The following is a 22,960-nucleotide window of genomic DNA, read 5'->3' as shown; positions in this document are numbered from 1 at the left end:
CTGTCTTTATGAATATATTTCATAACAATTAAAATGTTTTAACGAGAAGTCTTTTTTTTTTACTCATAACCTTCTTTGCAGGTACCGGGCGGTCGCCTCTTGGAGCCGCATCCAAGGGATTGGGATTCCCTTGAGAAAAGCAGTGGAAGTAACATCCATTTGGGTAATCTCGATTGTTTTGGCAATTCCAGAAGCTATAGGGTTTGATATGTTCTCAATTAAATATCGAGGTGAAGACCTGAAAGTGTGTCTGCTCCACCTAACCAAGCCATCAGTATTCATGGAGGTATGTATCAATGTACAATTCTTCCAAGCCTTTTTATTCATTTTTAAACAACATGGGACAAGACTGACAGGACAATTAAACATTTAGAAATGACAATTCAATTTGGACTGGATGTGAAGAATTAAGACAACTTTGTTCAGTTAGTTGCAATTTACAGCTGCTTTTGCTTATGTCGCATCTGCTTTGTTATTTTGCCCTTGTTCCATAGTGTAACTAATTACTTATTTGTCAATGTACTGTGTACTTTTTCGCCATCACTGTAACTGTCTACATTTTTTTGGCGACTGTGTATGTTTGCTTAGGCGCAGAAAAATACTTTTCACTGTACTTTGGTACATGTGACAATAAATAAATCAAATCAAATATCAAAAGAATGTGAAATGAAGAATGGAATGGAGAGGTTCTGAATGGAGGTCCTGGTAAAGAAATAATGGTAACACAGCTCTAGCCCAGGGAAATGTGCCCCAATATTAACCAGCAGCTTGGAACGTTGTAATTGACTGAAAAACCTGGCAAGGCTGGGGACATGGAGGCCCTGCATATCTTAACATTATGGAGCCTCGTTGGCATTTCCTCTCACCTGGCAAATTATGGACAAGGTTAGGGCTTCTGGGACCTTGCTTTGTTTTTCCAAATGGCTGCCACCTTGTATAACAATGGCTACATTTCATAAAGTACTGAATTGACATTGTACCATTTGCAAGTCTTTCTTTTAATCACAACTCCCATTTGGTAGGTTGTTTTATTGAAAATTAAGGCACTCTGAACAGAGTTGTAATCTGAATTCTTGTGACATGTCCAAGCCCAACTCCAGTCCAGACACAAGGAACTACTGAATCTTACTTCAAAGAAGAAGTAATTAAAACATAAGCCTGATTTAGACAGTGTGGGGACAAGTGCACTAATGCAATTCCAATCCAGGTAGCTTGGTTTTGTATTCGATTTCTTTCTTCCCTAGTTGGGATCGCCCAACTTCTCACTTTATGGGCAGCACAGTAGCATAGTGGTTAGCACAGTTCCTTCACAGCTCCAGGGTCCCAGGTTCGATTCCCGGCTTGGGTCACTGTCTGCGCGGAGTCTGCACGTTCTCCCTGTGTCTGCGTGTGTTTCCTCCGGGTCCTCCGGTTTCCTCCCACAGTCCAAAGATGTGCAAGTTAGGTGGATTGGCCATGTTAATTTGCCCTTAGTGTCCAAAAATATTAAGTGGGGGTTACTGGGTTATGGGGATAGGGTATAGACATGGGCTTGAGTAGGGTGCTCTTTGTAAGGGCCGGTGCATACTCAATGGGCCGAATGGCCGCCTCCTGCACTGTAAATTCTATGAAATTTATATAGTATTTTATCTTTTATTAAGCATTTTATTAAACCAAAGTAGAAGATATGTAAAATGAGTCCGAAATGCTCAGATGAGATCCTGACGTTCCTCAGTGAGAATGTAGCTCATCATATTTACTATCGTACATACTTGTGTCTGTCTGTAAAGGACCTGGCAGTTCCTAACTTATGTCTAATAAAAACTGCCATACAGTATGAGGATTTCTTTCAAAATTAGCTTTCAAATTTACTTTTTCTTTAATGTAAAAGTAGTCTGTGTTACCTTGTGGATAGTGGAGCTTAGGTAGCTGTTGTTTGTCGATTATAAGCTCATACCTTGGGGACTGTTTTTGTACAGTTCTACAAGAATGTGAAGGATTGGTGGCTGTTTGGCTTTTACTTCTGCCTGCCTCTGGCTTGTACTGGTATATTCTACACTCTAATGACTTGCGAGATGCTGAGCAGGAGGATTGGGATGCAAATCGCTCTCAATGATCATATAAAACAGGTAAGACATCTGCAACACATAGATAAATAAATACATGTAAAAACTATCCAGACAATAGAAAAGTAAGCTGACACTCTGAAATAATGTCTCAAAGTCTTGACAAATTTAGTCTGCAAAGAAAAGCAAAATACTGTGGTTTCTGGACATCGGAAATAAAGGCAGAAAAAGCTGGAAGAACTCAGCAGGTCTGGCAAGATCTGTGGAGGGAGAAATGGTTAATGGAAATGTTAATTCTGTTTCTCTCCCCACTAATGCTGCCAGATCTAAATTTTTCCAGAATTTTATGTTTTTAATTTAAAGTCCAAAAACCTCTGTTCAACGTTAACTTGATGCAATTGATACCATGATCCATTATATATACTTCAGCTTCCTTTGGCCAATGTCAATGTAATAAATAAAGTTTCATCAGGCACAGCATGGACTACAGACAATGTCTTGAATCTATTAGAAGGGAGGCAATTATTTGTACTATCCCAGAATCATCCTCAGCAGCTATTAAACTAAGAACATTGTCGAAACAGGTCCAACTGTACAATTAAGTAAAAGGTTAAGTCAATGCCACAAAACTCCTCCACTCTTAAGCTCTATCTCACACAAGCCAAAAGCATCTGCTCAGTACAAAGATGCACTGGCCATGATAGCTCAGAGAGTAATTGAGACTAGCATTAACTGGGCTTCCCCTTCCATAGAAGGAAACATTTTATAACTTGTATTTATCAAATTACTATTTGTTCAAATACCAACACAATCTTACCAAGATGATCTTAGTTATTCTGTTAGAGCAATAAATAGACTTAATATGCATGGAGAAATACTCATGCAGTTTCATAACTTTTCTCAGCGACGTGAAGTGGCTAAGACAGTCTTCTGTCTGGTGGTTGTCTTTGCTATGTGTTGGCTCCCACTGCACTTAAGCAGAATCCTGAAGAAAACGATTTATGATGAACAAGACCCCAACAGATGTGAACTGCTCAGGTAAGTTTCTGGTATATTTTAAAAGATGCATTTGCTTCTCTTTTGTGGTGTCCCACACTATAGATCTTGGTTCTTCACTTGCACCCCTCAGTTCAAGTATAGCAGGATCACCAAACCATAACTTATGCCATGATTTTACCATGGGGCAGGCTCTAAGGATACCTCAGCCATTGGCATAATGCTGAACCACATTCTAGCCATCTTGTCAACTCAGCGAACCAGCCCCAAAGAAAAATGTTGCACCTGCAAATAAAATAGGACAGAAAAATATTCTTCAAACATTGAAAGTATTTAAATCTGCAAGGAAGGGGTGCTTGTGCACTTCAGAAAATAATAGTTTGGGACCGTGGACCATAGCCTTGGCAGCCAAGTGGGAACTGCACTTGCCATGCCTTCCAGTATTGACCCTAGTACGGTTTGTTAGAACTCCCCATTTACATGATTCCACTTTCCTCAAACTCCATTGGTCCCTGAGCCAGAGTATACCTTAGGTGTCCACCCTCCTTATGTTGCCAAACACATATAAATCACTGTAACAGTAACATGTCTTTATACATGTTACAAAATCTGAAAATACCACATTAATGGGTCATCATGCTAGTATTAAACAAAATAACTCCCAACTACTTCTCCTGCATTCTGAACTTCACACATCCTTGGCTGGACCTGTCTGTCTGTATTCCTGTCTCCAATTTTTAATCTTCTCCTCACCAGAACCCAAGGCCAGGGATTTACCAATCCAGTGCATCTGCAAATTACTGACATGGGCTAACAATGTGTTTATTGTTTACAAACATTGGAAGAACAAATTCAATGTCCAGTATATAAGGCATAAGCACAGAGCAGGCTTTTCTACATCCAATAAAATAGGAAGACAATGCTTAATGTACACCACACAATGGTGGTTGCAATCATATTAATCATAATAAATAATAATCTTTATTGTCACAATCACATAGAAGGCAGAAGGTGGTGGTGGATGGAAAATTTTCAGACTGGAGACCAGTTATCAGCGGTGTACCACAGGGATCAGTGCTGGGTCCTCTGCTATTTGTGATTTTTATCAACAACTTGGAGGAGAGGAGTGAAGGATGGGTCAGTAAATTTGCTGATGACACCAAGATTGGTGGAGTAGTGGATGAGGTGGAGGGCTGTTGTAGGCTGCAAAGAGACATTGATAGGATGCAGAGCTGGGCCGAAAAATGGCAGATGGAGTTTAACCCTGATAAGTGCGAGGTGATTCATTTTGGTAGAAAAAATTTGAATGCGGATTACAGAGTCAACGGCAGGGTTCTAAGGAATGTGGAAGAACAGAGAGATCTTGGGGTTCATGTCCACAGATCTCTGAAGGTTGCCACTCAAGTGGATACAGCCGTGAAGAAGGCTTATAGTGTGTTAGCGTTTATTAACAGAGGGCTTGAGTTTAAGAGCCGTGGGGTAATGCTGCAACTATACATGACCCTGGTGAGACCACATTTGGAGTATTGTGTGCAGTTCTGGTCACCTCATTATAGGAAGGATGTGGAAGCATTGGAAAGGGTGCAAAGGAGATTTACCAGGATGCTGCCTGGTTTGCAGGATAGGTCTTATGAGGAAAAGTTGAGGGAGCTAGGGCTTTTCTCTTTGGAGTGGAGGAGGTTTATAAGATGATGAGGGGGATAGATAGAGTGGACGTTCAGAGATTATTTCCTCAGGTGAATGTAGCTGTTACAAGGGGGCATAACTATAAGATTCAGGGTGGGAGATATAGGAGGGATATCCGAGGTAGGTTCTTTACTCAGAGTGGTTAGGGGATGGAATAGACTGCCTGCTGTGATAGTGGAGTCAGACACTTTAGGAACTTTCAAGCAGTTATTGGATAGGCACATGGAGCACACCAGAATGACAGAGAGTGGGATAGCTTAATCTTGGTTTCGGACAATGTTCGGCATAACATCAAGGGCCGAAAGGCCTGTTCTGTGCTGTACTGTTCTATGTTAAGTAGGCTTACATTAACACTGACATAAAGTTACTGTAAAAAGCCCCTAATCGCCACATTCTGGCGCCTGTTCGGGTACACAGAAGTAGAATTCAGAATGTCCAAATTACCGAATAGCTTGTCTTTCGGGACTTGTAGAAGGAAACCGCAGAACTTGGAGGAAACACACGCAGACACGGAAAGAACATGCAGACACCACATAGAGTGACCCAAGCCAGAAATCGAACCTGGGACCCTGGCGCTGTGAAGCCATAGTGCTAACCACTATGCTACCCTGCTGCCCGTACTTGTACTTGCCCGTATTATCAGCCATACTTGGACGACTATCTTGCCTACTCAATCTACATGTTTGAGAGATGAGGACAGTTGTATCGTCTCGAACAGCCCAGGTCATTGGTGGGCAATCTGCGACCTGGGGCCACATGCAGCCCATCTGGGTTCCGAGTGTGGCCCACAAGACATTTTGTTGACCGTTGCTCACATGCAGGGTTGCAACATTCCGCTGACTTTCATCTGCATAGTTTTTTCCTACCGCTATGACTGAATTAATATTCACAGAGCACAGTCAAGTGAGGTGAGGTGCATGCTGATTGCCACAACATTGACTGAGAGCCGTGCGCTCCCTCTGCATCCAAAGTAGAAACATTTATTTTGTTATTACCATTTAAAGTTGATCATAGTTCTATTAATATATAAATGATTAAGCATTTTCTATAACTCATTATGAAATATTCAGCATGCATTAAATGCATTTCATCTCATTCATGGGTTATGGTTCGTGAACAAGCAATTTGCTCGTGAACAATTTTGTGGCCACGGAGGGGAAGGAGGTCCACTTATGCAGCCTACTCACTAGCCTAGGTTGTCCATCACTGGTCTCGGTTCAATAGAAACATGGTAATGCACCTCTTTAAGACTTTACGGTACGCATTTTGTAGCAACAATGTCCAAATCAAATTGAACATTTACATCTTTAACTGAATCAAGTAGCACATGCCAGAGAAGCAATGGACAATTAATAAAGCTGTAGCCAGATAACATTTGGAATTATTGTGGCCACTCTCTTACTCGTCTTGCAGAAAAATAGAAACATCAGATCATTCAAATTCTTAAATCAATAAGATAAGAGCAGCAAAAACAACTGAATTTGACCCCATGAAAGAGATTAAGTTGGTAGGAAAATTAAGGTTCGGGGGTGGAAAGATGAATCTTATGTTGTGTACTTTCAGCCATAAGATTTGCAAAAGGTTTATCCCATAATCATTTAATATCAGACTTTCACAACTGCCAAAGAGGTTTTCATTCCTTGCCTTTAAAGTTAATTGGAACACACTTCCCAGATGGGAGAACAGTGGGTTAACATTATGACTATAATTTCATTAATTAGAAAACAGGTGGTGAATAAATGATGCAGAGAAAGCCCACAGTCACTGTTATAACCCCCACGAGACTCACAGGGGCGGCCCAATTAATCTCCTCGTAAGGCTCGTGGAATACGAGCTCCCTACCAAGGAGCGGAGGCCCATCAGCGGGCTCGTTAATTTGCCGAGATAAACACTGACCCAGGAAGGAGACGGCACCTCAGGACTGTCCTGGCTGGTACTTGGACTGTTACTTAGTTATTGTACTTAGGGTGGGGTCGCTGGAATAGGTCAGGGGATTGGTCTTTCGAAGGGTCGGCACAGACGCGATGGGCTGAATGGCCTCCTTCTGCACTGTAGGGATTCTATGATTCTATTTCCTAGCTGTGAGTAGGAAATAAACTACTTTTGACTCACCTTTTCGGGACTTTTCATTCACTACAATAACCACCCACTACAATGTGCTCGGTAAATAAAAAATGTTCAATCGTTAACAACAAAAGCACAATTTAACTTATAACACCGTTGATTTTTATGTTGTTTCTATTCAGCTTTCTTCTGGTACTGGATTATATTGGGATTAATATGGCTTCTCTCAACTCATGCATAAACCCAGTGGCATTGTATTTTGTTAGTCAAAAATTCAAGAACTGCTTCAAGGTAAGTTTGAATTTTGAACACAAATGTCCAAATAGTTTCAAATTTCATTTTATTTTCTATGCAGTTTCTTGTCATCCATCAAGAGGATGGCAGGGAGCGACCAGCTTCAAAGCTTTGCCACCAGATATATGGATTCATGTGACAAGACCTCACTTCACTGAAAGTGTTCAAAATCCATTCAGCAGCTCAAATAAAATCAGGAACTTTTTAAAAATGACAATTAACATTTGCTGTGGTACATTACACCTGATATATAGCACTATAAAAGTGGTTTTACATTGACAAGATAACCAATCACAGCCTCACTTCATATTTGACCTTGAGAATGTAGATGGCCCTTATGGATGAATTTGACATTTCGACTTCAGTTGAAAGCACATTTTTCCTTCCGTCACATCAAGGACTTTTTGCCTGGAAATACATTCCATCACCTTCACCTACCCTACCACCCCTTCCCCCACCAAACCACTGATCAATCCCTCCTATTGCTAAGTCAGACTTTTCTCTCTCCTAATCATCCAACACCAATTTCTCCATTAAGCACCTCAATGTCTTCTATTCAATATGTTTGCCGTGTACAGCCATCCCAAGCTCGAGGCTGGCTTTCAATGAGATGTCCATCAAAATAACCCTTCAGTCTTGCTGATTTCAAATTCTACTCTAATTTACTTTGTATACTGTCATTCGATTTCTCTACTTCTTAACCTTGATTATTCTTACTCTACATATAGCTTCTGCATCCTCAACCCAAAGCCATACCCTGATCTCACCATATCCTATCCCGTTTCCCAGAAAACAAGACCAATTTCTGTCCACTTCCTCAGCTCCATTTATATCCGCATCTCCCTCCCTTACCACAACCCTGTAAAACAATTGTCCCGCATGTTCAATCAATTCACTTTCAACTCCCTCACCCCATAACATCGCTGCGACCATTCACTTATTAAATTGCACTCATCTTCAACCCTACATCAATTCCAATTTGTTTAAAACACAACCACCTATATTTCTGTTCCATATAACTCCCTCTCTTCAGACTGTGACCTACATTGGCTCCCTTGTACCCAACGTATTGTTTAAAATGCTCATTCGTGTTGTCAAATCCCTATCTCGACAACTTCATACAATTGTATAATTCCCTGCCAGATGCAGTACTCTAGGTTTTAGTGCACCGCCCCACCCTTCATGCCACCATTGGTGACAGAGCCATGTCAAATTGACCCTACTCTTTCAAACTTCCTTCCCAACTTTTTCTATGTCTCCACTGCTCTACAGCTGTGAAAACCTTCTCAGAATGTAAATGTTCAGCTACGTCACCTCCTAGTCTCTCCCTCCATGACTGCGTTTATACCCTTACTCTCTGTGAAATGCTTTAAAGACTTTTTTACATCAATGGTGCCATGTGAGTGCAAATTGTTACCAGGTACAGATTGGATTGATTCCCTATTCAATAATTTCTAGTGTCACTCAAGCCCTGAAGAGATAATTATAAGAGGTCCCTATGAATAGAATAGCAGAAGGCTGATTGTGTCTGTTAATTTCCTACTAATCTGTTTTCCTATTTACCATTCAGTCATGCTTGTGTTGCTGGTGTCAGCGGCCAGCTCTGAGTACACCAATGGATGAAAGAATGGCGGTTGTCAAGTGGAAAGCCAATGGCCATGCAAATGGCCTGGATCGGAGCAGCTCACGTTTCAGTAACAAGTACAGTTCATCGTGAACTGCTTTTAAAATGTGGAAGAGCACTTCCTGGTCCTCCACTGCCATGAAAATCGGTCTCATATCTGAACTCGATTGCATTATGTTTCAGAAAATCCTGAGCAGGTGCGAGTCTTTGAATGTTTTCAGTCATGAGAAAAGCGAATGCTTTCTCTCAGGATCCCTACTTTTCGGTATCAACCTACTACTTTCATTCGTCACCCATTTAAATGTTTATTTACCAAAGAGAACATCAAACTAAAATATGAATAGTTATCCTACAAGCCGGAAACCTTCCTGGAATGACAAGAAACTGAAAATCAGCTTAATTTTAGTAAAGATTTCTAACCACTATAAGTTTAAGCATTGCTAAATTTCCAAGAAATCATAGAGATATGTAGATGCAACAATGTACCAATCCCCTTCCTCCTGGAAGATATATGCCCACTGTTGAAGATATGCCCACTTTTGAAGTGAAACCTTTTTGTCCTTCCTAATGGCTGCCTGTAAAGTTGTGCGTTGCACGGATATGTGCAGTTAATAATAATAATCGCTTATTGTCACAAGTATGCTTCAATGAAGTTACTGTGGAAAGCCCCGAGTCACCACATTCTGGCACCTGGTCGGGGAGGCCGGTACGGGAATTCAACCCGCGCTGCTGCCTTGATCTGCATTACAAGCCAGCTGTTTAACCCACTGTGCTAAACCAGCCCCATATCACTTTATGCACCAGAATATTATTACTGAAAACTCTACTCAAGTCCTACACTGAATATTTTGTATTAAGAATAGCAAGAATTATATAGAATTAAAAACAAAAAATGCTGGATAAACTCAGCAGGCCTGGCAGCATCTGTGGAGAGAGCAACAGATTTTCTGGGTCTGCTGTTGTCAATGGGGTTTCTTGTTGTATGGGGCCTCCTCCGCCGGGAACCTTGTGGTTAGGGTTCACCATCAGTGGGACCAGAAGATTCCGCCAATGGAAACAGCCTGAAAATGCCAGCCTGTTGCTCTCTTCACAGAATGCTGCCAGACTTGAGTGTTACCAGCATTTTCTGTTTTTAATTTCAGATTTCCAGCATCCACAGTGTTTTGCTTCTAAGAGTTAGATAAATGTACGTCAACAATCCTATCGGTTTACAAACAACATATTTTTCACTAAGAAAACAGCCATTGCGTTTGCAATCAATGTTCAAAAAATTAGCGTTAAACATTACAAACTAACCGTACAAACCAGCTACCTGTGATAAATTATGGATAAATCCCTTGGATTTAAACGAAAAGGTAGACTCAGAGTTCAATAGAACATATTCTTAAATAATGAAACTAACTGTCATAGTTCGCAGACACCAAGAAAACTATGTACACAGTGTGCTACTCCAAAAGGGGACACGTCAATCAGAAGTGGAAGAGTAAGTGTGTAAAGTGGTACCTGGAACAGGTAATAAAGACCATTGCTCACAATGAAATTCAAATTTACCCACATTAACCTGAATTTGTTAATTATCTTTGTCAAGCAGAATTAATTATATATACTGTCGAACTACACACCCACTGTATTACTGATGCAATGAAAGAGGGACACATTCCCAACAGTAAGAGAAAGCATATTTTAACATCCAAACGTTTTTTGACCTCAAGAGGTTGGCTATTTTTCACTCAGCATCTTCTAATTTGAAGGTGTTTATGGTCAACCTTTTGCTGCCAGCACGTGTGCCACTAACTGGCTGACAGTGGCCTTGCCTAGTGATAGAAGGTACGCAAACACAAAAATCCCTTTACATCTGTTAACTTACACTGCATGTCTGTTGTGTGTTTATAGGTAGCCAGGGTCTAACAGGAAACATAGTGCAGAGAAATGGGAAAATCCAAATGGAAGTAAATATAATCTTGAGTAAATATAACCCCCACGACGTATTTGGAATTGCAAATTAACAACTGGAGTTAAACCAAAAGAAGATCAACCTGGGAAACTAAACATTTAAAGAGTCATCTGGCATGGAAACATTAGCTGCATTCTCTCTCCAGAGATGCTGTCAGACCTGCTGAGATTGTCCAGCATTTTCTGTTTTTGTTTCAGATTCCAGCATCTGCAGTAATTTACTTTTATTGAAACATTTACTTACTTTTCATCCAGAGAATCTGCTGCATCCAATTGGTGTGGTTGAAATTCCATGAGGGTTATTTTAAACCATTAAACTAATTCATTTTAATTGATTTTTTAATCTGTTTATTTTTCAAAATATATAAAATGTACAGTATTAAACATGCTTGTGCCTTATCACAATTGATCCATTGCTTCTTCCTGTTTATGCTGCTCTTTATATTCCTTCATACTGACCTGAAAGAAGAAATTAATCAGAATCAGCACTGTGGACACTCAGACAGAATGTGTTGCAACAAGCTGTCAGTCCTGTGAAAGTATATCTCTGTACTGATGCATTCAAATTGGGAAGAATAATCAATTCCTAACTGATGTAGTTAAAAGGTATAGGGCGGGATTAACTGACCCCACCGTTGTCAATGAGATTTCCTAGTGACTGCACCTCTCATCGCCGGGAAACCGGTGTGCTGGTGTGAGACCGGAATATCCCGCCAGCGTGAAAAGCCGGTAGATCGCGCCCATACTCTCATACTGTGTAGGTATTGCAAATACAGTCATGGTTCAACTATTTGTGGTTACCCTACATGTACACCTTCTCTCATTATACTGTATTTTCAATGTAAATTTAATAAAACAAGCTTTTTCTTCAATTTGAAAGATTATTGTGGCAATATTTGATTACATCTCACCCAAAAATACGGCATTTGGGATAATTTACACCATTTTCTGGGTGCTCTTTTTGCTCTGGGGAGGTGGAATATAATTAGGACGATTAGGTATGAGGATACTATCAACTTCAGTGGTTTTAGCCCCACCATCAGAATGGTCAACACTTCATAGGGATTGGGAGATGCAGATGCCAACCTTACCAACCTGCCAAAGACCCATTTACACCAAATCTCTGCTTCCTATTAGCCAGCCAATCTTCTACCCACTCTCAACCCATGAGCTTTTTCTTTCTGTAATAACCTTATTATGTGGCACTTTATCATATAGTCTTCTTGAAGTCGAAGTATAGTACATACAGGAGTTCTCCATTATCCACAGCATAGGTTCCTTCCTTAAAGAACGCCACTAAATTTGATAAATATGATTTCCCTTTCACAAAACCAGGTAGATTCTGCCTGATCACCTTGAGCTTATCCAAGTGCCCTGTTATAACTTATTTAATAGTAGCTTTTAACATTCTCTCTATGACAGATGTTAAGCTAGCTGGCCTATAGTTTCCAGCTTTCAGTCTCCCTCACTTTTTGAGTAAAGGACTTACATTTGTTATCTTCCAACCTAATGGGACCTTTGCAGGGAATCGCATTGCATTATTAGTTAAGGAATCAGTAACTGCAGTCAGGAGAGATGATATCTTGGAGGGGGCTTCAACTGAAGCTTTATGGGTTGAGCTTCGGAACAAAAAAGGGATGGCCACATTACTAGGTTTATTATAGACCCCCACATAGTCAGCAGGAAATTGAAGAGCAAATACTTGCACAATTCACAAAGATATAAAAATAATAATAGGGTAATTATATTAAGTGATTTCAACTTTCCCAACATTAATTGGGATAATCATCATGTTAAGGGTTTAGACGGAGTGGAGTTCGTAAAATGTATATAGGAGAACATTTTAGCTTAATATGTAGAGGGTCTAACAAGGGATGGTGCAGTGCTGGACCTAATTCTGGGGAATGAAGCTGAGCAGGTGGTTGATGTGTTGGTGGGGGAGCATTTTGGTGATAGAGACCACAACATGGTACTTAAGTTTGTTATGGACAAAGAAATAGACAAGTTGCAAAAAAAGGCTTTGGATTGGGGGAGAGCAGATTTTAGTAAAATAAAGCAGGATCTGGCCACGGTAGAAAGGAAAGAGTTACTTGTGGGAAAATCTACAGAAGAGCAGTGGGAGGCGTTCAAAAAGGAACTAGAGAGGGTACAGGCCCAACATGTTCCCTGTAGGATAATAGGAAGGGGTAACAAGCCCAGAGAACCATGGATGACCAGAGACATTCAGGATACGATTCAATCCCTTAGTCCCGGGGACTTTGGGCGAGCGCATTTGGTACCTTTGGGCAGGATGGGGTCCTGGCATTTCTGGTGCCACCTGGGTACCCTGGCACTGCCACAGTGCCAGGTTGCCATTGCCAAGGTGCCAAGCTGGTACATTTTGCCGGGGTTGCCCACTATGTGTGCTGGGGATGGGATGTGCAGGGGACCCTCCCATGTTGCATTCAGGCTGGGGGAGGTCGGGGATTTTTTTTGTGGGCCTTGGAGATCGGCACGCCATTTAAAAATGCCATCCCAATCTCTCGCTACTATGGGGAGTTTTGGCGAGCGGAGCTCCCCATTGTAAAAAACAGGGCTATGTGCGGCTTCGATCGCGCATTCCCCGTTTAGGCCCCTTATTCAACACGAGTAGTGTTGAATAGCCACGTGTTTCCCGGCACTCTGAGTGCCAGGAAACATGCGGTTAAACACGCGCTAGGGGACTTTGTTCCCTTTCGGGAAGATCGTGGCCCACGTCTCAGACCCACTCCTGTCTCCTTTAGTGCAAATTTCACTCAAATATAATCGTCGCTGCTACCTAGCGGTGCCTTCACTTTGAGATCTTTAATTACCCCCATCTTGTTGCACAATGCCAGGTCTAGTATAGCCCGTCACTGGTTTGCTCCAGAGCACCTGTTCTAAGAAACTATCCCAAAAACATTCAATGATCCTCATTTAGGCTATCTTTGCCCATCTGATGCTTCCTGCCTATATGTAAATTAAAATCTCCCATGATTACCCCATACCTTTCTGACAAGTTCCAATTATTTCTCCCCTGTGCTCTACCTTTCCATATGGTTACTGTTAGGGGGCCTGTACATGATTCCAGCCAGTGACTTCTTGCCTTTACTATCTCTCATCTCTACCCAAACGATTTCTATATCCTGGTTTCCTGAACTCAGGTCATCTCTCTCAATTGTGCTAATACTGTAATTAAACACCCCTCCACCTTGTCCTCGCTACCTAGCCTTCTTAAATATTCCGTACTCTTCAATAATCAGGTGCCAGTCCAAGTCCTACTGCAGTCATGTCTGCATAATGGTCATCAAATTGTACTTATCTATTTCTATGTGTGCTCTTAGTACACCTGTTTTGCTTCGAATGCTACATGCATCCAGATTCAGAGTTTTCAGTTTTATCCTTTCATTCAAACTAGTGTGGCAGGAAGATGGGATCCCAGGAGTAGGATCATACAAGTCAGATTCAGATCAGGAAAATGGAGGTAGAACGTTAGCTGGTGATGTCAAAGATGTAGTGTTAAAGTTGGAATTACAGGAGATGCAAAGTTTAAAAAGTGCTCAGTAAGGGAAATTGACAGGGTTAAACTGTTTATACTTCAATGCAAGATAGATGAGTTAAGGGCACAGGTAGACATATGGCAGTAGGATGTCATTGCTATAATGGAAACCTGGCGAAAGGAGGGGCAAAAAATGGCAACTCAATATCCCTAGTTATAGAGTCTTCAGACACAATAGAGTGGGAGATAATAATAGTAGGGGGAGTAGCACTAATGGTCAAAGAATCAATTCCATTTGTGAGAAGGGATGATATACTAAACGGGTCAACAAACAAGGCTTTATGGGTTGAGCTTAGAAATAACAAAAGGGGCAGTCACACACTGGGAATATACTACAGACTCTCAAATAGTGAAAGGGAGATCGAAGAACAAATATGCAGGCAAAATTTCTGCCTGTAAGGACAAGAGGGTAATAAAGTAAGAGACTTTCACGGAGGGAGAAAAATTCATGCGTTTGTCCAGGAAAATCTTTTCAACCAATTAGTGACAAATCCAATGGGAGGAATTGCAATTCTAGACCTAGTCTTGGGAAACAAAGAAGGACAAATAGGTGAAGTGACAGTTGGTGACCATATCGGGGATAGTGATCACAATTCAGTTCGATTTAGTATTACTATGGAAAAGGACAGAGATAAGGCAGGAGTAAATGTTCTGAACTGGAGGGAAGGCAGATTTTGCAGGAATGAGAAGGGACTTGGCTGAGGTGGACTGGCCGGAGGATAAATCAGTGGCTAAAACGCGAGATCCTAAATGTATAAAGTAGGCATGTCCCCATCAAAGATAAGAATGATACTGCCAAATCGAGATCCCCCTGGTTGACCAGAGGAATATAGGGGAAGACCAAACAGAAAAAGAAAGTGTATGATAGGCACAAAGACTTAAGCATTGCAGATAGCCTAGACGAGTATAGGAAGTGCAGAGATGAAGTAGAAAAGGAAATAAGGAATCCAAAGAGAGGGCAGGAAAAAAAATTTGTAAGTAAAACTAAAGAAAACCCCTAAAGATGTTTTACCAATAATTAATGGTGTTACGCCCCTTTGAAAGCTGACTGGCCGTGATTGAACACGAGGGTCACCACACCTCAGGCGAGGGGCAAGGCTGAGAAGGTGAGGCTTTCATGATTAACCAGATACGTAACATTCACGCCACACAAGTGCTAGGCAATGACCATCTCCAATCAACATCCTGGGGGGTTACCATTGATCAGAAACTGAACTGGACTAGACTAGCCATATCAATATCCCCCCCACCCCCAGGGCCAAGCTCCTACAACATTCAGGAAGCTCGATATGGGGACTTCCGGTGGCGGCCATAAGCTGATTGGTCACCCATAAGGTGACTCTTGCTTGGAGGTGTAGGTTTTGGCCTTTTCTACCCAGTTAATGGGTGATTTTTGTGGGAAAGGTGCAAAGTGAGCGGATGGTGGAGGTTTCTCCCCGGGAGTGGAATGTTGATGGGGTATCACACCCAGCAAAACTTGGTGAGAGCCCTAGCTTTGGAGTTGGGGGACACATGTGACACAGCACCAGTCGGAAAAATGGTGGGGGAGAAAAGTCATCGTCTGCCACATTGCCTGTGGAGCAGTTGAGCAGTTGATAAACTGTTGATAAACTTTATCAAGGGGAAGTTTCAGCAACAGCGAAAGGAGATGCAGGGGGGCTGGTTCAATGCAATTGAGGGAGCAGTAGCCTCTCTCTGCAGGACTTTGGATTGGGTAAAGTAGCGGCTGGAGTCGCAAGCTGCGACGATCCAAAAGGTGGAAAGGGTGGTGTCAGACTATAGTGACCGGCTTGTGTCATTGGAGGCAGAGATGGTGATGTTGGGAGACAGATATGCAGAGGGACAGGTAGCATTGAGGAAGCAGGGGAGCTGCAGAAAGACTTGGACAGACTAGGAGAGTGGGTAAAGAAGCGGCAGATGGAATACAATGTGGAAAAGTGTGAAGTTATGCACTTTGGTGGGAAGAATGGAGGCCCAGACTATTTTTGAAATGGGAAAAGACACAGAAGGGATCAGGAGTCCTAGTTGAAGATTCTCTGAAGATTAATGTGGAGGCTCAGTCGGCAGTTAGGAAGGCAAATGCAATGTTAGTATTCATGCCCAGAGGGCTAGAATGCAGAGCAGGGATGTACTTCTGAGGCTGTATAAGTTTCTTGTCAGATCCCATTTGGAGTATTGTACCAGTCTTGGGCCCGTATCTAAGGAACAATGTGCTGGCCTTGGAAAGGGTTCAGAGGAGGTTCACAAGAATGAGCCATGCAATGAAGAGCTTGTCATATGAGGAGCAGTTGAGGACTCTCGGTCTGTACTCGTTGGAGTTTAGAAGGATGAGGGGGGATCTTACTGAAACTTACACGATACTTCGAGACCGAGATGGAGAGAATGTTTCCACTTGTAAGAAAAACTAGAACCCGAGGGCACAGCCTCAGACTGAAGGGACAATCCTTTAAAACTGAGATGAGGAGGAATTTCTTCAGCCAGAGGGTGGTGAATCTGTGGAACTCTTTGCCACAAGCTGTGGAGGCCAAGTCACTGAGTGTCTTTAAGACAGAGATAGATAGGTTCTTGATTAGTAAGGGGAACAGGGGTTATGAGAACAAGGCAGGAGAATGGGGATGGGAAAAATATCAGCCATGATTGAATGCAGAGCAGACTTGATTGGCCAAAGACCTGCAAGGTGCTGCGGGCGAAGATGGATGACAAGCATAATCGGTCCAAGCGGCAGAACGTGCGAATCGTAGGTTTTCTTGCACAGGTTGGGTTTTGCTATTGGATTTATGGAGTGATATAAGCATACAATGTGTGTGTGCATATGTTGGTTTTATATTGGATTGGGTCGATGAAGGGCCGGTACAAAGTTTGGAAGGAGGTGGGGGGGACATTTTGGGTGGGCCCATGTTAGAGAGGTGCTGGATTGTTGGGCGGGGTCTGTGATAGGTGGGGTTGGCGTACCAAACAGGGGGGGTTCAGAAATCCCCGATCCCCAGTGAGGAAAGTAACATGGAAAACGCAAGGTTTAAATCGTCCGGCTAAACGGTCCCGGGTTTTTGTGTAGCAAAACGTTTGAGGGCAAATGTGGTTTTCCTTCAGGAGACACATTTAGTGATGGTGAGTGGGGTCCTAGAGAGGCATTGGTGGTTTCAGTGAATGTATATGCGCCCAATTGGCACAACGCGGACTTTGTGAACTAGATTGGCTTTTCCAGTACTTTTGTGGTCACCATTACCAATACTAGCTCAGTTTATTTATACAGAAAAGCTCTTGTCTTATAGATGCTGCAAGGCAATGATAACAATCAGTAATTGAGTAGCCTCAGGCACAATCAAATGATTTTGGATAATTTGCAGAATCTCATATTCACTGTTGCAGCCCTCTGGCAGGAAGTCTCGGAAACAGTTAAGTGAATTTGAGACTCACCTCAAATGTATTCAGCACATGTTGACAGACAGTCATTAGTTCATTGAGACCTCTGCGAAAAGGTTCGACAGATGGAATTCTCCCTGGAATATAATTCACAATACATAGTAATTAACTTCATCAAGTCCACTGCAGCATTTCTGTTCCACATTTACAATATATAACTTTAATTCATCATTTCCTACTCTTAGCAATTCAAATGTTTCTATGTTTTACAACCTTCCCACTCTGCTCATATACCATCAGAATTCCCGCAGGATTTTCCACACTAACAAAAGAAATATATAGCTACAGTTTTATAGGCAGGTGCAGCATTCTAGGGACGTTGTGCTGTGGAAGTCAGTGCTTATTGTTACACTTTTCCACTACAGAATTGCTTAATTATCATAGAATTTACAGTGCAGAAGGAGGCCATTCGGCCCATCGAGTCTGCACCGGGTGTATACTATTAGCAAAAAACAATAGTGTTTTCTTACACTGTGATGGCCTAGAATATAATGATTGCATTCGGAAACAATAAACTTGAAGAGCCAGGGCATTTGCTCAGATTCCAATACGGTGGGTAGTACAGAGTAATAGGAATGTGAAAACCAGAAGTAACTATTTGTTAGATTCTTTCATTGACCATTGTGTCATCAGGATTACAGGCTTCAGGCAACAGGAAAAAACACCTCAAATCATCTAAAAGGTGCCTGGATCTGCATATAAAGTGCTACACTTTGCAAGACCACAGAGCAGGTGCTGGAAGTGAGATTAGAATGGGAGGCTCATTTTTTTTCAACTGTGCAGACACAATGGGCTGAATAGCATCTTTCTGTACTATATCTTTTCTATAGTTCTGTGATTCATTGTGCACTTTGCAGTCATTTCTTCCTGAAATAACTTGAAATCCAGAAAGATTTGTAGAATTATTTTCTCAAGTCTCTAGTCACAAATCAGATCACATTCCCTCAGAATCATTCCAGACACAGTCAGATTCCAGGATGGTGCATTTCATTCCCTAATCTCACAGGATGACCTTGATTGAACAAAATCCCAAAGAATTTTACTAGCTCAGGGAAAGAAAACAATTTAAAAGATAACCTTGCATCCTTGCCAAATTGTCAGTCTTCCGCCCACGGTAGGTATAGAACAACTTCACAAAAATGGAAAATAATAATCATCGGCAAAACGTTCAGGAGCAATTTGAGTTCAGTGGCTTCAGTGCAAGCGTACAGTGCATTTGGCCCATTCATTGAGTACATATTGGCAAATTTAGTAGTTTTCTTAGAAAACAAAATAAACTAGATTGCTTCCCAGCCCAAGGCACCTTCAGCAATGTGGAGTAGAAACTTTAAAAATCAAGTTCCAAGCAGTCCTGTCAAATGTAGAATTCAATTGTTTTGCAAAAGCTTTCCAGCATTTTGGTGTGATATAATGCACATCATCCTCACAAATGAGATCTTCCAACTAATTTGATTTCCCCAATATCTGCACTACTAAACAAATACTAAGGGATAATTAGGCCTGTTCTATGTAAATTAGGACAGAAACTATTTTGCAGCCCTAAAATCTGCAAGTTTCAATGCTGTGAGTCAGATACAGTAACACGTACATTTCAATACAAAAAAAAGAGTGAATGACTGCACTCCCAGACCCACTAAGCGCAGGTGCATTCAGGGATTGGTACCAACAGTGAAGTTAGCCAACCTCAGCCAGGGTGGAGGATTGATTCGGTGACCAATTGACTTAGCAGCCTTGGAGTAAGAGAGAAAAAAGCCCAGCGTACCCTATGTAAGTGAATGTTCAGATGTTAGGTGCGGTTTAGAATAAGATAATCAGCTGTGACACCCTCTATAGCCAAATAAACATGACATTTATATCGCCCCTTTATAACAAGACAGGCTAGGATGTTTTGCAAATGGAAATAGAGAAGTGAAAGATGAGGGATGATTAAAAGAGTTTCCTAAAGTAAAGAAAAGTAGGGCAAAGCTTTTTTTCTACATTGTATAATGAAGGAAAACAAACGGCAAATGTACAGAAATTTGAAAAATGCCAATAAAAAGATTTTTTTTTTAAAAAGTGGTTGAAAAAAATAGTTTTTTAAGCAGACTGGTGAAGGGATTGAGGAAGCGAGCTCCACGTTGTAGAACCAAGACAGCTGAGAGGTCGACCAGCAATGATGACCAGCAATGATGATGCAAAGGGAGGATAAACACAAAAGGCAGTCAGAGAACTGAATGATGCTGGAGGAAATTGTAATTCTGTGAGCTGTTTGCAGGCCATGAAAGCATTTGAAAGTGAGGCAAATAGTGAACTGATGTTTGTCAGCAAGTATTGAACAAATGGGACTTAATGTCGGGCATGATATAGAAGGTGACATTTTGGACAAGTTGAAACATGGGAAACTGGAAAGTAGGTCATTAGAACAATCATGCCTAAAGTTACAAAATAAAGGATACGGGTTTCAATAGCACAGGGGTCGAGGTAGACAATGTTGGAAGTAAGAAGTCAGTGAAGGAAGGGATGTCAGATTTGAGTCTCAGATTAGGATCAAACAGATGCAGAGATTTGGCATAATCTGATTCAAAATGAACAAGTGCCTTGGAAGGAAGAAAAAAAATATCAGGAGAAAGGGAGCAGTTTATACCGAAACTGACTTTGGTTTTCTGATGTTATGTTGAAGACAGCTGTAGCTCATCCAGCTGTTTTATCAAACAAGCACTCATGGAAATAAGCCTGATATTGATTGGTGAGGTATACCTGGTGTCATAACTAAAAACTGACCACGTATTTGTGGATGACCTGTGTGTGAAACATATCATTATGAAGAGGAGACAGAAAAAACTGCAACTTTGGAAGATTTTCGACATGACTCTACAATGAGAAATTTAGAAGCCATTCCTGGGGTGAAGAGAAATGCCAGTCCATTAGAATTTGAAAATGGTAAAGTCACAATGAAAGAGTATGATTTTGTCAATTTACTCATGTACTACAAAGAGAAAGAGGAAATGTACGCCAGTCACAGAAGTTGTAATGAAAGTCAGCAATATTTCAGTGGACTGTGGGGTTCAAAAAGGGAGCTTCAAGTGACATGAGAATGCAGCTAGAAGGTTAACACTTTCAAAAACCTGAAGGGAGAAAAGCAAGGCCAGAAAAAGAAAGATGCATGGAGAGAACGGATGGATTAAAGGGCACGACAAACCAATTTTACAATGAAAAGGAATAATGCCCAGGGAAAGGAAGCCATTAATACCAGTTTACAGGAGGTAGAGTTGAATGGTCAGAAGATGAATTTCATGGAAGAAATGGGGTGAGGAGATAAGGTAGATAGGAGAGAAACTGCAAAGAGACAGGGCTGGTGTGGCTGGAAGACTTAGCGGAGAACAGGAGCACCGGCAGCTATACCAATGACTTCATTCTGAGATGTAGAAATCAGTGAACTTCAACTTGTCCAGAATGTCACCTTCTATATCATGCCTGACATTAAGAGGAACCTTAGATTATCTTTGCCCTTGAAGATAGCCTAGTACCCAAGTTCACAAATAATGGGCAGCACGGTAGCACAAATGGATAGCACTGTGGCTGGTTTAGCACAGGGCTAAATCACTGGCTTTTAAAGCAGACCAAGGCAGGCCAGCAGCACGGTTTAATTCCCGTTCCAGCCTCCCCCAACAGGCGCCGGAATGTGGCGACTAGGGGCTTTTAGTAACTTCATTTGAAGCCCACTTGTGACAATAAGCGATTTTCATTTTTTTTTCCACAGCGCCAGGGTCCCAGGGTTGATTCCCCGCTGGGTCACTGTCTGTGCGGAGTCTGCACATTCTCCCCATGTCTGCATGGGTTTCCTCCGGGTGCTCCTGTTTCCTCTCGCAGTCCAAAGACGTGCAGGTTAGGCGGATTGGCCATGCTAAATTGCCCTTAGTGTCCAAAAAAAGGTTGGGGTTATCGGGTTACAGGGATAGGGTGGAAGAGAGGGCTTAAGTGGGTTTGTGCAGACTTGATGGGCCGAATGGCCTCCTTCTGCACTGTATGTTCTATGTAATTCTATGTAATAAGTGCTGATAGGTAGGATACTATGGTGCTGCCAGTCCATGTTCAATCACACGCCAAGCATGAGCCTTTAGGAGAGATGAAAGTAAAAAATTAGAAGTTATAGAAAACTGAAATGTTTGAGATCAGTAGAAATTAATAGATGTATTTGCTAGAACAGCAGTCACGATAGTCAGCATGCTGTTGTTATCTTAGGCATTGACACTGCAGGGTCTCCACCAACACACTTGATAGCTTACTAACCTGGGCCGGGATTCTCCCCTACCCGGCGGGGGGTCCCGGCGTGTTGGAGTGGCGGGAACCACTCCGGCGTCGGGCCACCCCAAAGGTGCAGAAGTTTCCGCACCTTTAGGGGCCAAGCCCTAACATTGAGGGGCTAGGCCCACGCCGGAGTGGTTCCCACTCCGCCGGCTGGCGTGAATGGCCTTTGGTGCCATGCCAGCCAGGGCCGAAAGGACTTCGCCGGCCGGCGTATGTCCGCGCATGCGCCAGAGGCTGCTGACGTCATACCGCCGCATGCGCTGGGGAGGGGGTCTCTTCCGCCTCCGCCATGGTGAAGACCATCGCGAAGGCGGAAGAAAAAGAGTGCCCCCGCGGCACAGGCCCGCCGATCGGTGGGCCCCGATCGTGGGCCAAGCCACCATGCGGGCACCCCCCGGGGTCAGGTCGCCCTGCGCCCCCCCCCCCCCAAAGGACCCCAGCGTCCGCCCGCGCTGCCAATCCCGCCGGTAAGTAAGGTGGTTTAATCCACGCCTGTGGGAGAGGCTAGTCAGCGGCGGGACTTCGCGATTCCCGCCCCCGCCAAATCTCGGGGGGGGCGGAGAATTCGGGATACGGCGGGGATGGGATTGACGCCGGCCCCGGGTGATTCGGAGAATCCCACCCCAGGTGTCTGAATGTCTCAAATTCTCTAATATTGTTTACTGAATTTCTATGATGTGTCCATCATAGAAACAAAAGCATATGCTTGCTACATAGGTCACCAGCATCACATATATGCACAGCAACCTCAGTAACATCAATGACAGCAGGTAATAAGATAAATATATAACATAAAATAAAATAATAAGCAACTATGAAAATCTCTTTAATCATGCAGAGAGGTTCATAGAAATAAATAAATGCAGAAATTACCTCTTGTTTGAATTCTGAAGTTAATTTTGCTTTCTGATGGATGAGTAATGCTGTAACCGCAAAATTCTACATCTGGGCTGAGAATAAATAAATTTGTATTAAAAAACTTATATTAAAAGATAAAAACACTATTTGCACCCAGGTTAGAAAACTGCTCTC

General features: G+C 42.3%; 2 protein-coding genes across 2 annotated transcripts in view; one reads left to right on the top strand and one right to left on the bottom strand.

Annotated features, from left to right (window-relative positions):
• Positions 1-11,541, top strand: part of LOC119951335 (endothelin receptor type B-like) — a 39,028-nt gene extending 27,487 nt beyond the window's left edge. The window contains exons 4-8 of the mRNA XM_038774452.1: positions 82-286; positions 1,959-2,108; positions 2,950-3,083; positions 6,974-7,082; positions 8,656-11,541. Of these exons, the coding sequence (XP_038630380.1) occupies positions 82-286; positions 1,959-2,108; positions 2,950-3,083; positions 6,974-7,082; positions 8,656-8,802 (745 nt within the window). The 3' untranslated portion in view covers positions 8,803-11,541. The remainder of the gene's footprint in view (positions 1-81; positions 287-1,958; positions 2,109-2,949; positions 3,084-6,973; positions 7,083-8,655) is intronic.
• The window catches only part of polr1d (RNA polymerase I and III subunit D), a 32,995-nt gene continuing 21,022 nt past the window's right edge, over positions 10,988-22,960 (bottom strand). The window contains exons 3-5 of the mRNA XM_038774455.1: positions 22,802-22,878; positions 17,636-17,718; positions 10,988-11,121 (exon numbers count right to left, since the gene is read on the bottom strand). Of these exons, the coding sequence (XP_038630383.1) occupies positions 11,062-11,121; positions 17,636-17,718; positions 22,802-22,878 (220 nt within the window). The 3' untranslated portion in view covers positions 10,988-11,061. The remainder of the gene's footprint in view (positions 11,122-17,635; positions 17,719-22,801; positions 22,879-22,960) is intronic.

The sequence above is a fragment of the Scyliorhinus canicula genome, chromosome 17, assembly GCF_902713615.1.
Source record: "Scyliorhinus canicula chromosome 17, sScyCan1.1, whole genome shotgun sequence".
Lineage (NCBI taxonomy): Eukaryota > Metazoa > Chordata > Chondrichthyes > Carcharhiniformes > Scyliorhinidae > Scyliorhinus > Scyliorhinus canicula.
This window is presented reverse-complemented; position numbering and strand designations above follow the sequence as displayed.